The following is a 15,646-nucleotide window of genomic DNA, read 5'->3' on the forward strand; positions in this document are numbered from 1 at the left end:
AGCATTTTTGTTTTTAATTAATTTATTTATTTGTTCATTTGTTACCTCAATGCAACAAGGGCGCCCACTGGCATTTTTTTTAAAATTCTGATTTATTAATTTATTCATTTTTACCCCTCCAGAAGGTTGCCCTCTATAGGCGACCGCCTATATGTCTTATGTCTTAAGCCGGCCCTGTCCACAATCATAATTTAGTAAGAAAACAGCAGTGATCTGGTTTAATTGGTCAAAGCACTGGAATTCCCCAGAGTAGTTTCCAGCAAATTTACAAAGAGCAATGATTATGTAAAAAGAGTATTAAAAGTGGAACAATCAATAATGATTGATTTCCCTCAGACACAACACACAATTACTCACACACAACCCACACACACACACACACAAACCAGCAGGCAGCAGGCCAGAGTCCAGCATTTCAAACAAACAGCCATTGAACACCAATGAGGTCATGGCTTCACCGCCAGGCAAAGAGCTCCAACTACTTGTCGGTATAGGTTCAAACCCAGTCTGAGACACTGACTAGTGGGATGACTGGACAGAACGTCCCTGTTTCAAGAAGCAAGAACAGAAACAGAAAGGTTTATGTGGATTCCTGCTCTGGCTCTTCATGCCAGTTAAAGTCTCAGTAGTCGTTCCAGAGTTACAACACCGCACCGAGCCGGGATTTTCTAGCCTAAAGCTGATCTGCATCCACCAGTCTGGAGCTAAACGGAGCAGCTGAGCACCGTTAAGAACCAACTAAAGCTCCACATTCACCTCTGAGTTTGAACAGAAATATGCCTCGGGAACGTAAACCGATCCTCCTCTGTGTCCTGACAGTCTGCATCACATCTCTGGTGGTTGGTAAGTGAAGAAGCTCATGATGGAGACTTTCTTTCTTTCTCCTGCATCTTTTTTTTGGATGTTTTTCATGCAATTGCTCCAAAAATATATGCAAAGAAAGGGGTTGTTATGAACTAGGCCTGTCACAATATCCGATTTTCACTGTATGATGATCGTCAAAACAATTCACGATAATGATATTATCGTGATATCTAGCTTATAACTTTGTTTATTGTGCGTTTTGTTGCTTTTATGGCAAATTTATTACACTCAAAATACGAGTGTAGGGAGGTGGAGAGAGAGTCTGTAACCATAACTGTATATATAAAATGATTTAAGAGGCACTGGATTATTTACACAATCTTATCATGTGTGTATTATTAACATGATCTTATTTTTAAATATCACAGTTATCGTCAATACCGGTATATCGCGACACCCCTATTCTGAACCTGTGTTCTGCATGAGTACTTACTGTAATACAGCTGGACATTAACCCTCTGAGACCCACATAGACACATTTTTGTCTTTTTTTAGGGGGGTCCAGGGGGTCTTTAGGGGGAGATAGCAGGTCAACAGTAGATGTCACATAGAAGTGGTGAACATCATCTGAAAGCTGGGAACCTGGAGGTTAATTCAAGTAATAAACATGAATGAATACATTAAAATAAATCCTGAATGTGTATAAGGGTTTAGAACATTATGATAGAAGTGTATGATGGTCATTCCCATGCTCTATTATATAGATAAGTTGCAGCAGCAATTTTGGGGTTGATACCATTTGTTACACAGATTTTGTGCTAAATTTAACATTTTTTTACCACTGGAGAATTGATCAAAATGATCAATAATCGCTCCAAAATACCACATTAAGACACCGAGACCTTGAGGAACACCATAGAAAAAGCCATGCTGTGATTTGGGATCAAAAACTTTTAACATTTGGAGATTTTTGCAAGAATTGCATTTTTTCAGCGACTGGATGGCGAGCACTTGTGTTGTGTAAACTGCTCAGAAACCCCCTTATTGTCAATCTACCTAGGAAAGGCATCCATCCTCTGAATGCTCTAGGTCTCTAGTTTGATCCATCCATCCTCTGAATGCTCTAGGTCTCTAGTTTGATCAATCCATCCTCTGAATGCTCTAGGTCTCTAGTTTGATCAATCCATCCTCTGAATGCTCTAGGTCTCTAGTTTGATCCATCCATCCTCTGAATGCTCTAGGTCTCTAGTTTGATCCATCCATCCTCTGAATGCTCTAGGTCTCTAGTTTGATCCATCCATCCTCTGAATGCTCTAGGTCTCTAGTTTGATCCAGCCATCCTCTGAATGCTCTAGGTCTCTAGTTTGCTGTAAAGTTTCATGAGGCTGTGATTATCCTAGAGGTCACCACAGATCATTTTATACAGTGAGGTCACTACAGTGAAATGTCTCCTATGGGGACTAACATCATCACACATGAATACAGTTGGGCTCATTGGATCCACCAGAGTCTCAGCTTTACAGTGAGACCCAATTTATGTAATTCAAAGACTGTTTAGGGACCCCAGTATGCAGAAATATTCAAATACATCATTTTTAGAATAGGAGAAAATAACACATTTATACGGCCTCCTCGTCCTTCAGGTGTAGAGGAGCGGCAGAGGGATGATGACTGCGCTGACCTCAACAACACCACCTGGCTGGAGTACCGGCAGCAGAGAGTCAAGCTGCAGGTTCAGTACCTGCTGCTGACCAGGAGAAACATGCGCTGTGCTCAGATGTTCAACCAGGAGTCTCTCACTGAAACACAGCAGCAGCAGCCGTCCTACTTCAACGTCTCCCGCCCGACCAAGGTCATCGTCCACGGGTACAGGTGAGGAGAGTGAGCTGTAAGCGATGGGGTCCTACATCCACTCAGCTTTCTGATAAAGTTCTGCTTATATCTGTGTTTGCATTTTCAAGCATTTTGAGGCCTCCCCTAGAAGACAGTTTAAATTTAGGGGGCATCAACTTTGTTTATTGTTTGTTGTTGTTTTTAGATATAATTGGTAGTTGGTTTAAAGGGAAATTAACAGCTCAACACACATAGAAATGCACCAACAACTTCTTTTCCCCATCCCTCTCTCTGCCTCCATTTGACCTTTCCTGACCCGACCAAACCTACCTTCTACCCCTGCAGGGCGGTGGGCAGTAAGCCGTCCTGGGTGAAGGAGCTGGCCCGAGCCCTGCTCAGGGCGCAGGATGTGAACGTGCTGATTGTGGACTGGGTCTACGGCGCCTCCTTCGCCTACAACCTGGTGGTGGAGAATTACAAGGAGGTGGCGGTGCAGATCTCCGTCCTTATCAACCAGCTGCAGGTGAGACAAACACTTTAGGGTTATTTTACTTTATTTTGAAACACTGCTCCTGTTTCTATTGCTGATTCTAGTGGCATATAACAACATCTGAATACAGCTAATTAAGGCCCAATTAAATAATGAATCTATTATTTAAACAAGTAATCTCATTAGGATCAGGATTTCCTTTTTTAAGAGACCTGTGAACAAAAACATTATCAAGGCTCATCACAAACTTTATTGTCATTATGCAAACACAACAAAATTGCAGTTGCATCAGCTTCAAATGGTGCATTGTAGTAAAAGACTTCACACATATTTACAGGGAATATATACATGCAATATAAAGTCACATACCAATGCACAACTAACACCACAGAACATAATTACCACTAGCATTTATAATGAGTAGAGTATAATATAATATCTTAAATGAATAAGAGAAGATCAAGCTTGTATCTGATAATTTAGTGTAATTTGTTAAATAATTGAAATTAATGGGTATTTATGGGGGATATGAAAGCTCATCCTCCTTAATTTTCTTTAAGGGATTTTGTTTTTGCTGTTTTAAATCATTTTAAGGGACATCTGGTTACCAAACCTAACACCTTGAATCATGTTTGGAACCGTAAATTAAGGATTAATTAAGGGATTCTTGTTTTATAGCAATATACCAGCCTATTACTGCCGTTTCTATATGACTATGAGTGTTATTGTAAGCTATATGCACTACAGCTATTACTTCTACCAAAGGCTTGGTCACCAACTGCTCCAGGGCTGCAGGGGACCCCAAAGCCTTAAGTCCACTTTGTATCATTTAGTTATGGATAGATCATTTGATTAAGTGCTAATCATTTTGGGAATATGCACCACTGAGGGCAAATAGAGTAGTTTAAAAATCTAGTTTTAAGAACCTAAATTAAAGTTGTATTTAAAAGTTACATATTCCAAAATAAATGTGTGATTCTCTGACAAATTATTTGAATAATGGAAACAAAAATTGGGCCAAAGGCATTCCAGGTAAAGTATAATTAAGATACCAGTTCTACAGCTAGTACAAATGGGTTTTAAGTATGCTGCTGTTCTGGAGTGATGCGCATTTAATAAAACAAAGGCACAGTATTGCACACAGTAAACTCACAGTTCCTCCCACAGAAACAGTTTCAGGTGAAAATAATAATGACTACAACTGTCTTGTCCAACAGAATCATGGATGCAAACTAGGGTCCTTCCACTTCATTGGCATCAGTCTTGGGGCGCACGTCGCTGGTTTCGTGGGGACTCTGTTTGAGGGGAAGATTGGACGAATCACAGGTGAGTCCAGACCACCTCTGACAAGGACTGACAATTTCTCACAATGTCAACTTGAATTGAAAACGCTGCTCTATTTTTATTGTAAAATGTTAGAAGAAAGAAATAATTTGATGCTTTAGATCATCCTCCCTTAAATTAATAACAAAACCATGATGGTAAACTTCTACAATATTGTTAAATGGAAAAATAAAAGGTGCCAGCTGCTGCTATTCTGCTGCAGAACAACCGGCCAGACAATGAAGTCTCTCACAGAGCCTCTCGGCTGCGGATGTGTCTCGGTGTGACCTTGTGAAGATGAGCCGGGCTCTTCAAAGGACAATGACACTTTGATAAGAGCCTCTCTGAAGCTGCTTGTGTGGAGACGCTTGTCCCCAGAAAACACAATACGCCACTGTTCACTTGTTTATATCGTCTCTTTTTGTCTGAGTGGGGAGGCTGGTGCGAGTTCAGAGGAAACACAGCTGCTGACTGGAATCTGGTCATTAAAATAAATGGTAATAAGAAATATTTACTGGTGCAAAATCAATATGATCAAATCATCAGCAGCTTTCACTAGTGATTCATTTGAGCTGCTAGAGGTCAGTAAAGCTCTTTTTCAATATCAGAAAGTTCAAGAGCTTCTACGTAACATCCCTGAGTGCATTTGTGTTTGCTTCAAAACATCATGAAGATGATTTAAGTTAAGAGGAAGTGACAGGAAGAGAGAAACAGTTGGGTTTACTTGAGATGTCAGTTCAGCATGCAGCAAGACTTTCATGTGAAAAACACAATCACCTAACAAGTAACATTTCAGTGAGATATACGGACTTGTTTTTATACAATGCATCTTGAATTTTGAGCATTAAAGGCTCATTATGACACACAACACTTAATACTAGTTAAATACAGCTCAAAATGAGTTTCTCAGTTAATTTCAAGATCACTTTTTTTTATCTTGAAAGGCCTAAATATGATGTCTTTCAAGAAATCTTCCCAAGGAAATTTTCACTTTTGAAGTGGCCTTTTTTTCCCAGGAAGATGAGACCCTAGTAGGAAAACGCACTAAAAATACGTTGTTGAAAGTCATGCTGAGCGTCATGAAAAAAAAGGGAAATCCGTGTCTATGTACACGGATCACATAGATTAAATTGTGTGACTATTTCACGAACTGCCGTGAGACTGTGTTACATATTTACAGTACTTGCTGCTGTCATGCATCTTGCAGCTTTTATTCTCACAAAGCCAATGTTTATTCCTGTAAAACCTCACCACGGTGGTTTTTGCATGTCAACAACTGCGTCAGCCACAGAGACTTTATTTAGTCCAACCTACAACCGAGAAACCAAAATTGAAAACGAGGCTTCTTGAAAAACAATGCTGCCAAAGTTCTCATGTAGTGGGAAAAGAAATTGCTTTGACTTTGTATTAAAACATTAAAAAAAACTTGAACTACAGCATAATGAACCACTGTCTTCCTACGTAAAAGGCGACAATTCAAGTTTCAATGGGGTATTTCAAAATGGAAATACAAAATAAGCTTCACAAAGATTCTCAGCTGCCATTCAGCACTTTCATTATCAGAGCGCTGAAGGAAAATAATTGCCAAAGATGTTTCAAACTGTTTTCTTTGTCCTCCAGGTCTCGACCCCGCTGGTCCCATGTTTAAAGGCGCCGACACCTTCGACCGGCTGGACCCGTCTGACGCTCAGTTTGTTGACGCCATCCACACAGACTCCGACTGTGAGACAACTTTCACTTAAATACCATAAAGAAGGCCTTAAAATGATGCTGATTTCTTTCCACTAGAGGCTGCTGGTAACATGCTGTTGTGTTTCCAATAGAAGGAAAGTTATTCTCCTCTGTGTACGAAAGGTCAACAGTTAGTAGGAGAAACTGAATGTTTGTTACAACCAGTGTAGGAAATTCACTTTTTTTGTGGTTTTGTGGATCCTAAAATCTACCAACCACTCAATAGATTACCATTGTTTTGTTTGGCTGGTGAGTGAGGCAAATCTAGCAGCCACTTGCATATTTGGCTGGTGTCTGGTGCTAATTTCCAACACTGGTTACAACATGAGAAATATGCAAACAGAACAATAATATCACACTTTACTGAGGCACAAACTGTGGGCATTTTGTCATAACAGGTAGTCATGTTTGAGATAAATACAGATTTGTTGCCTAAAGTCAGAGACTGTAAGTTCTGAAAGGAGAATTCACACAAACTTCCCCTTTTTAAAATGAAGGTTTAATTCATAAGTGATAAGATGAAATAAGACGAGATGAGATATAATAAGTTAAGATACGATCAGATAAGATATTCTAAGATAAGATAAGCCTTTATTGATCCCCAGAGGAGGAAGTCAGGTGTTGCAGCAGCACAAGAAGATTGATAGAGAGAATAAAAACAGATAAATAGAGAAAGTAAAAAAGAGGTATATATAACTAAAATAAGAATAGAAGTAAAAATAGAAACTATGCAAGAGCAATTAAAGTCAAAATTAGAAGGTAAAAGTGAGAGTGGTGTGATTAGTAGCAACACAGTCAGAAAGGCATAGTATATGACCAGCATACATGAGATTAGTATATAATATGATTAAGCAATGACACTTTGTGTTTGTATTAATTAATAATGTACTAAAATAGGATAACATATTAACATAATATAGTATGACATATACAGTAAGATATAGTATAAGGTGAAATGTAGTAATACAGTACATGATAAATAATATAGTACAGCAATATAACATAAAATATAGTATGTATAGTATGAGTAATGTATAGTATATATGATAAATAATAAAAAATATAGTATAATATATAACAAAATATCAAAAGCACCCATTGTAGCGACTACTATCAATTAAAAAGGGGCTAAGTAGGCTCTTTACTGTGTGGCTTTTATGGTGTTTATTAAAGGAAAATAATTAAAAACAATTACTGTACTGGATTAACTAAGTACATGAAGTGATAATAACAATAATAATAATAATAATAATAATAATAATAATAATAATAATAATAATAATAATAACAATAATAATAATAATAATAATAACAATAATAATAATAATAATAATAATACATTTTATTTATAGGCGCCTTTCAAGACACCCAAGGACACCTTACAAACAAGATAAGACAGTCTATACAAGATTATAGTGCAAAGAACTACAAATGAAATTTAAAATAAATACAGGTAAATGGGCACATTCATAATAAATACATTACGAAGTACCGTGAAAGGCTAAACTAAAAAGATGTGTTTTCAGTTCTGACAGTGATTTGACGGTAAACAAATAATGTCCAAGCCTAACTCACACTCTTTGTCTAAAATCCCGCGCTCCAAGTGAACAGGTCAAATAAAGTGAAACCACACCAGTGTGTCAATTACCGGAAGTGATACTAACCAAAATAATATGTGCAGCCTAAACTACAAAACAATAATAAACAACACAGACTAAATGCACATTTTGGCTCCTACACCCATACTCTGTTACATTCAGTGGATTTACTCTACTCTCTACTCTAACATCAGATAGAAATTGCTGTGTGACGGACTATGACTCTTCTTTAATGGTATTATGTTTCAGCATGTCTCAGCTCAACGTCTCTGTGGTTTGATCACAAAAAGTAAAACCAGAAGTAAACACAGCTTGTCTCAATATAACCGACATGTTTGTTGTTTCCTGCTCCGCTCACTCAGTCAGGTCACCTACAGTAATGATGATGATGATGATGATGATGATGATGAATTCTTTAAAGCAGCTGACTCAAGACAATCTGGGGAAATTGAGGAAAATCCAATGTGCAATTATCATGTTTTCACAAACCAGTGTTGTGTATTTTGCGGTATTGTGGTTAGAGAGGAGGCCTGTAATGTAATGGTGGATGATCAACAGCACTAAGAACAGAAGTTTATTTTACTTTACTGTTGAAATTATGTTTTTTCCTCTCAATTCAGGGTTTGTTTTCAGTTTACAGATAAAAAAACCACACAAAATGTTGACCGCTTTAATGAGGTTTTCTTCCGCATCAGATTTTGGGATTTCCATCCCTGTCGGTCATGTGGACTTCTTCCTGAACGGAGGAAAAGACCAGATAGGATGTGCTCGCTCCAGGTTCGCTTCAAGTAAGTCCAGAACTCACTACAACCAGTGGTAGAAAGTAACTAAGTACTTTTACTCAAGTACTGTACTTAAATACAATTTTGAGATAGTTTAACTTGAGTATTTCCATTTTCTTTATACTTCTACTTCTACTTATGTAATAACTTTAGTTACTTTGCAGATTCAGATTAATAATACAAATTATAATCAACAAATAAATGATGTGATATTATAGATTAAGCTGAGACTTTATTGATCCCCGAAAGGGGAATTTGCAAGCTACCCAGCAGTATATAAAGTAGTTAGAATTAGCTCCACCTTTACACATTAATGCATCAATAATTATAATACATGCATTCTGCACCATTCTGCATGATAAGTACTTATACTTTTGGTACTTTAAGTATATGTCGATGCTAATAAATTTGTGCTTTTATTGAAGTAACATTTTTAATGCAGGACTTTTACTTGTCATAGAGTATTTCTACACTGTAGTACTGCTACTTTTTTTATTATATACATTATTATATTACAACTATTGGAATTATAATACACTATAATCCTTCTTGGCCAGGACGCCCTTTTGAAAAGAGATTTTAAATCTCAATGGGAGATAATCCTGGATAAATAAAGGTTAATTATAAATTAAAATAATTTAATTAATTCATAAAAATAACTATAATCCAATAATACTAAATATATGAAATTCTGCACCATTCTGCATGATAAGTACTTATACTTTTGGTACTTTAAGTATATTTTGATGCTAATACATTTGTGATTTTATTGAAGTAACATTTTTAATGCAGGACTTTAGTATTTCTACACTGTAGTACTGCTACTGAAGTACAAGATCTGAGTACTTCTACTACTGACTAAAACCTGAAAGATGGAGATTAACAGCAAGAAGGCAGCTGTGTTTATTGTTTTAAAGTCTGGCTGCTGTTTCCTCTAAAGTATAACTCAGACTACTTTCTTTTTCCTCAAGAAGTTATGGATAAAATTAAAATTATAGCTGAATAGTTTGAACCCAGTTTTACATGTTTAAATGACTATAATTGTCTCCAGACGTCTGGCATCCCTTAGTGTTCCTGTGTGTTGTCAGTTCTCGTCTACTTCCCAGTGTACGGCTATGTGATATGTGACCACATGAGAGCACTGCACGTCTACATGAGCGCCCTGAACGGCTCCTGCCCGTTGACGGGGATCCCCTGCTTCAGCTATGAGGAGTTCCTGAAGGGACACTGTTTGGACTGTGATGTCTTCAAGGGGACATGTCCGACCATAGGTAAGATTTTATTTTATTTTCTGTATTATTATCAGTATTTATTTTAGTACTATTTATTTATTTATTTATTTATTTATATTTATTTATTTATTTATTTATTTATTTATTTATTTATTTATTTATTTATTCATTTATTCATTTATTTATTTATTTATTTATTTATTCATTCATTTATTCATTTATTCATTTATTCATTTATTTATTTATTTATTTTAGATTTATTTATTCTGTTTTGGAAATGTATGCAAATTAGCACACTATACTGTATACTGACTGTGCAATATCATTACTACTCAGGTATAATTCATCCTGTGCAATATTTTCAGGTGGAGTTTAATTCATTCTCACTGTGCAATATCATTTTTCCACTTGTGCAATTTTGTTAATAGTCTGTTTATTGTCAATACTGTATATACTGCTCCTATTTTTATACTTCCTTCTATTTAAATGGTTCATATTTTGTTACACTTTGTTTAGCTGTTTTTTTTTACTTTGTTAGCTGATGCATCTTGTGTTCTGCACTATCCCCTTTGCTGCTGTACACTGCACATTTCCCCACTGCGGGACTAATAAAGGAATATCTTATCTTATCTTATCTTAAGTTAATGCCTCATTTGCATATTCAAACATAACATTTTCAGACGAAAAATAATTCATCAAAGTAATCAACTGGAGAAGTTTCATGGCGATATCTATTAGTTCATTTTTTTAATTCTATTCACCTGTAGTGTATAGTAAAAGTAAGTTAGTAAGTAAAAGAATAAAGATATAAACTGTGTATCTTTGTTTGGCTCTCTGTAACGTCTCAGTATCACCGGTAGATAATCACGACATCAGGCTGCACTCAGGCAGCAGCTCTGGTCTCGTCACACGGCGCCTTCTGGCAGCTTCTTATCACTTCAACCTCCTGATACACCAACGACACACCAACGACTGATACAGTGACACAGTTAACGTACACGGAGCCTGTTTGATCTGTGTGACGTATACAGTATATAGACCTACTGTACTGTTTGACCCTCAATCACCTGTGTGTGTGTTTCAGGTTTATCAGAGAACAGTGGCATATCCATATCTCCAGTTCCCAAAGAGCAGAAGGTGTTCCTCCTCACTACGTCTTCACCACCTTTTTGCTGTGAGTCCTTGAACTTAAACCTCTTTTTGTGCATACTACATTTAGTCTTTGGGCACATGATGGGACTCCTTTTTTTGTATATATTTCATTATATTTAAGGGGGAAAAAAAATAGTGCCCAAAGATTTATAGTATGATAAGAAAGTGTCTGTATCTCAGAAACTACAAGGAGCACAATCAAGTATTTGGTATCTATCAACTCATAACAAGTTGAATATCGCATATACACAATATTTCATATTGAAGACATTTAATTAACAAGATGTTAGTGTTTGATTCAGACTTTGAATCAGAATCACATTTATTTGTCAAGTACAAACATATTTTGACTATTGATAAAAGTGTGACTTTTTATCTCCTCTAAAAATGTTAAAGTTAAACAATTCAAACGCACAGATTTTTGCATTCTCTAAAAGTTTGTTATTTTGCCCGTTGAGGTTTAATCAAGGCTGCTAATTACTTGTTAATGTTTCATAATGTGTCCAAAAGAAGAGTTTGGTAACACGTTCTATGACGCCCATGTCTATAATTCATTACAAACATACTTATAATCTGCTTATAGCACTGTATAATTATAGTTATGAGCACTCATAAGTATCCATAATGCTTTATAACACTAATTATAACACATTATAAAGCATTTTATAATGAATTATAAGGTCAAGTATTATAATACGTCATAATTACTGGCATTTTTTTGCAACCCTATGTCTCTAACGCACTATAAACATACTTATAATGCATTATATGATTAAACTTCACATAGTTTATGTTCATAATGCATTATAAAAAGATTATAATATATTAAAACTATTGGAATTATAATACACTATAATCCATCTTGGCCAGGACTCCCTTGGAAAATAGATTTTAAATCTCAATGGGAGATAATCCTGGATAAAAAAAGGTTAAATATAAATTAAAATGATTTAATTAATTAATAAAAAAATAATAATTAATTCAAATAAAAAATAATCCTCACAAAAAAAGTGTTACCAGGAGCTTTTATACATGTTCAGTACTAAGTAGATGTTTTCCCCTCTCTGCTGCAGCTCATCACATCCTGCTGCAGCTGGAGGTTTTTCCTCTGGATAAGAGCGCCGAGGTTCAGGTGACGCTGACGACTTACGACCAGGGAACAGAGCGGAGGCTCAGGCTGTAGGTACCACACATCTCTAACCTCATCATCTTTATAATCACATTCTCAGAAGTGCACCACAGTTTAGGATGCTGACGAGAGTAAAAGTAGATGCAATATACGGAGAAAGGATGATTTTAATTCCTGTTTCTAGCTTTTAAAATACTAGAAACAGAACAAGGATAAAGGATGAGGTCATGGGAATCAACATAAACACAACAAAAGGTCCAATTAAGGTTTCACTTTGTGCACATTCCTTGTTACAGAAATGTAAACCAGCAGTTTAAAAGTAGAGCAGGATTCAGCGTGGCAGCTGGTCTGGTTGACAGTTTCTTTTTTTTCTTTTTTTTCCCAGAAAAGCTGAGCAGGCAGCTTCTATTCATAGAGGAGATGTATTGTATGTTTCACTATAAAGAGTCCTAGCCAGGTGCAGCATACTGTGGCACAAATATGTGCAGGTTCACTACAGGAATTTAGTTGCTTACATCACATGGATACTTACATTTTTGCAATATTAGTAATATTTATATTATATTTAGGGCTGTCAATCGATTAAAATATTTAAATCGTGATTAATCGCAAATTATTCACACATTTTTTATCTGTTCAAAATGAACCTTAAAGGGAGATTTGTCAAGTATTTAATACTCTTATCAACATATTTTTATTTATATTTATTTATTATTATTATTTAACATACTGTAATGTATTATGTTATTTTTTTACACAATATTCCATATTATATTTATATAAAATTAATTTAATTAATTAATTCATCAAAATTAATTCATCAAAATTACGTTCTCATACAACTAAACTGCATTCTCAATTACATATTAGCCTAAAGTAGCATAAAATGGAATTACTCAAGTACAATTAAGTACAGTACTTCAGTAAACGTACTTAATTAATTTCCTACAACACTAAAAAGCTCTTAAATGCATTTGTTGGTGATAAAAAAATTTAAAATGTTTAATATAATAGGTCTACCGTGAAAGGAGTCATTTTGCATAATTAGTACTTTTACTTTATTTGAGTACATTTTGCTGATAATATGCTACTTCTATACTTTTACTTATGTAACATTTTGAATTCAGGACTTGTACTTACAATGGAGTATTATTAGACTGTGGTGTTTCTACTTTTAATTTAGTAAAGGATCTGAGTACTTCTTCCAGCACTGGTTTATATTTTGGATTACAAAAACAAAAGTGTAATAGAGTGAGAGCTTAGTCTGTTGTAGCTTTATTGATAAACACAGAAGGAAATAACTGTCCACTGTGATGAATGTTGATTATTATAAAGCGTGTGTGTCTGGTCCTGTGTGGTTATGACAACATTATTTACGTGCACGCTGTGTGTTTATATGTGTGTGTGTGTTGCAGTCGGACGGATACGACGGTGTACAGGATGGTGTTGTCTCACCCCATCGCTCTCTGTGAGGTCGAGTCCATCGAGCTGAAGAACACCGGATTTCGTTTCTACAGACAGGGAGACATCCACGTCAAGTCGGTCTGCCTCTCCGACATCCCCTCAATCAGGTACGGTTTACCTAAAGCATGACGTGCACACGTATACTGTGTTCTGTTCACTCTCCTCCTCCTGGTACAATTTATTTATCCTCCTCTATTCGATAAATCATCAACAGCGTCCGGGCCTGTTTCTGTTTAGCCGCCACATAAAGAGATGAAATATTAAAGCAGTAGATCAGAGACGGTTTGTCGTTTTGTTTCTTGGCTGAAATACCGACACGTTCTCAACCCAACCCGTCACATATCGCCCCTCGGCATCACTTTATTTATGACATCAAAATCACTATAGTTAGGTTTAGGAAAGAAATACATGGTTTGGGTTTAAAACTACGACGTTTGTTAAAGTGAAAATGAAACTGAACGTTGTGAAACACGGGACACGAACGAACAGCTGATTGTAACGTGAAAGCGAAACATCCAGGAAACAGCGGTCTCCTGGATGAAAGCCCTGTGTTTGTTGGACCCATCCACCTCCCCTCCCACCCGCCCTTTGTGTGTCTTTTCATTCTTTCAACTACGTCACCATCACTCCCGGCGCATTTTCTCAGAGCGTTTACTGTTGCCGCAGATGGGTTTGCATTATAAACTAAGTTGGTCAATCACGGCGTTCTACAGTCTGTTGTTTCTTTATAGCAGACCGTTGCTATGTATAGCAGACCGTTGCTATGGGCGCAGTTCTGATGTCGGACTCTGGCGGACCATTTTTGTGTCAAATGATTGATTTCTTCAGTAAGTAGTCGTGTAATAAGCGGGATAATGTACAGCTAGCGGGTCATTGTTGTGAATTAAACCCTGACAGGGCGATGCGGCAACCCGATGCAAAGCGGCTCGCTGTACATTATCCCTTACTTATACTACGTCACCTGACTTCCTTAGAGGCAGCCCTGCACGTCCTAGTTCACGATTACGTGGGTTATATAGGAATTACAGTGTATTACTTTTACTAGTACGAACATTCAATCAGAACAGCTTGATTAACGCGATATTAGTTTATCACAAATGTATTGTATTGTTGTTTATGTTCGCTATACTGTAAGTAATAAAATGTTTGAGACCATTTAGAAACAGTGTCACTATTTTATGCCTTTATGTGATAACTGAATATAGAGAGACTATATTTGTTTTATAGTTTAAGGTGTTGCACCAATCTACTGATATCAGATGTCTATTCCAACCAGTGACCGGTTGATTCTTGTCATCCTCTCTTTCCCCTTGTGTTTCCTGTTTGTTTCTACTGTCGTTTATCAATAACAGACTTAAAATTCCCCAAAGAATTATCTTTAAAATCAAGGAAAAATAGAACAAAACAATAGAAAATACTAATATTTATATTACAATGGACATAGAAGCTCCATGTGAACCACTTTGGTCCAGTTCCATCTTCTTTGCAGCTGTCTTATCAGCTTTAAATAAAACGTTTAAATTACATTTAATGGTGTTTCTGTTTCAGGCGGGAGGAGCCGCTGTGCGTGAACAACATCCACGTCAGACGAGGAGCTCCGTGGTCACATGACTTTGTGCAGGTGTGTGGCATCTACTAAAGATCTACTCCAAAAGACACTGGACTAAAAAAAACACCCAACATGAAGTCAGTCTCACATTTTCTCCACCTCGTTTAATGATCAGAGAGCCAAAGAACCACATTTTAATCTGGAGAGGAGACGATCACTCTACTACTAACTTTATTATTTAGTTATGTGGCTAATCTACTGATCTTCCAACATCACCACTGGATCTATAGCATGTTTTTATTATTATTATTATTCAGGTTTAGCTCCGTCCTGCAGCTCTGAGAAGTGTTGAAAGAATGAAACCTTTCTCTATATTCTGGTTTTAGGATGTTCCAGTCGGTTTAATGATGCTGAATTCAGTTTGTCTTTTTAAAGTCAAGCAATAAACGGTAACTGTGCTTTTCTCTGAGGATGTTTGGAGGTTAAATAATGATGTTTGTGTGTTAGATACTGAATTAGAAACTGCAGCTCATCTAAAACAAATTGGAAAAACTGGCAT

The 15,646-nt window shown here is 36.4% G+C and overlaps 1 protein-coding gene across 2 annotated transcripts; it reads left to right on the top strand.

Moving 5' to 3' along the window:
• The first annotated feature begins 423 nt into the window (after nucleotides 1–423).
• pla1a (phospholipase A1 member A) lies at nucleotides 424–15,546 on the top strand. 2 transcript variants are annotated; one of them, XM_074657822.1, is made up of 11 exons: nucleotides 424–843; nucleotides 2,448–2,676; nucleotides 2,983–3,160; nucleotides 4,345–4,453; nucleotides 6,071–6,172; nucleotides 8,475–8,567; nucleotides 9,650–9,832; nucleotides 10,878–10,967; nucleotides 12,019–12,124; nucleotides 13,490–13,645; nucleotides 15,087–15,546. In XM_074657822.1, exons 1-11 carry the CDS (start codon nucleotides 777–779, stop codon nucleotides 15,175–15,177), a joined length of 1,404 nt encoding a protein of 467 aa, XP_074513923.1. In that variant the 5' UTR covers nucleotides 424–776; the 3' UTR covers nucleotides 15,178–15,546. The 2 variants fall into 2 exon arrangements, with proteins under 2 accessions (XP_074513923.1, XP_074513924.1); XM_074657823.1 differs by having other exon boundaries at nucleotides 426–843; nucleotides 9,668–9,832.
• The last annotated feature ends 100 nt before the right edge of the window (nucleotides 15,547–15,646 follow it).

The sequence above is a fragment of the Sebastes fasciatus genome, chromosome 14 (assembly GCF_043250625.1).
Source record: "Sebastes fasciatus isolate fSebFas1 chromosome 14, fSebFas1.pri, whole genome shotgun sequence".
In the NCBI taxonomy this organism is placed as follows: domain Eukaryota; kingdom Metazoa; phylum Chordata; class Actinopteri; order Perciformes; family Sebastidae; genus Sebastes; species Sebastes fasciatus.

What these genes read in the sequence shown, in the direction of transcription:
- pla1a (XM_074657822.1), top strand. Translation starts at nt 777, where the DNA reads ATGCCTCGGGAACGTAAACCGATCCTCCTCTGTGTCCTGACAGTCTGC. An exon ending in CATCCACACAGACTCCGACT is followed by an intron (nt 6,173 to 8,474) that starts GTGAGACAACTT and finishes CTTCCGCATCAG; the next exon opens with ATTTTGGGATTTCCATCCCT. An exon ending in GGGGACATGTCCGACCATAG is followed by an intron (nt 9,833 to 10,877) that starts GTAAGATTTTAT and finishes TGTGTGTTTCAG; the next exon opens with GTTTATCAGAGAACAGTGGC.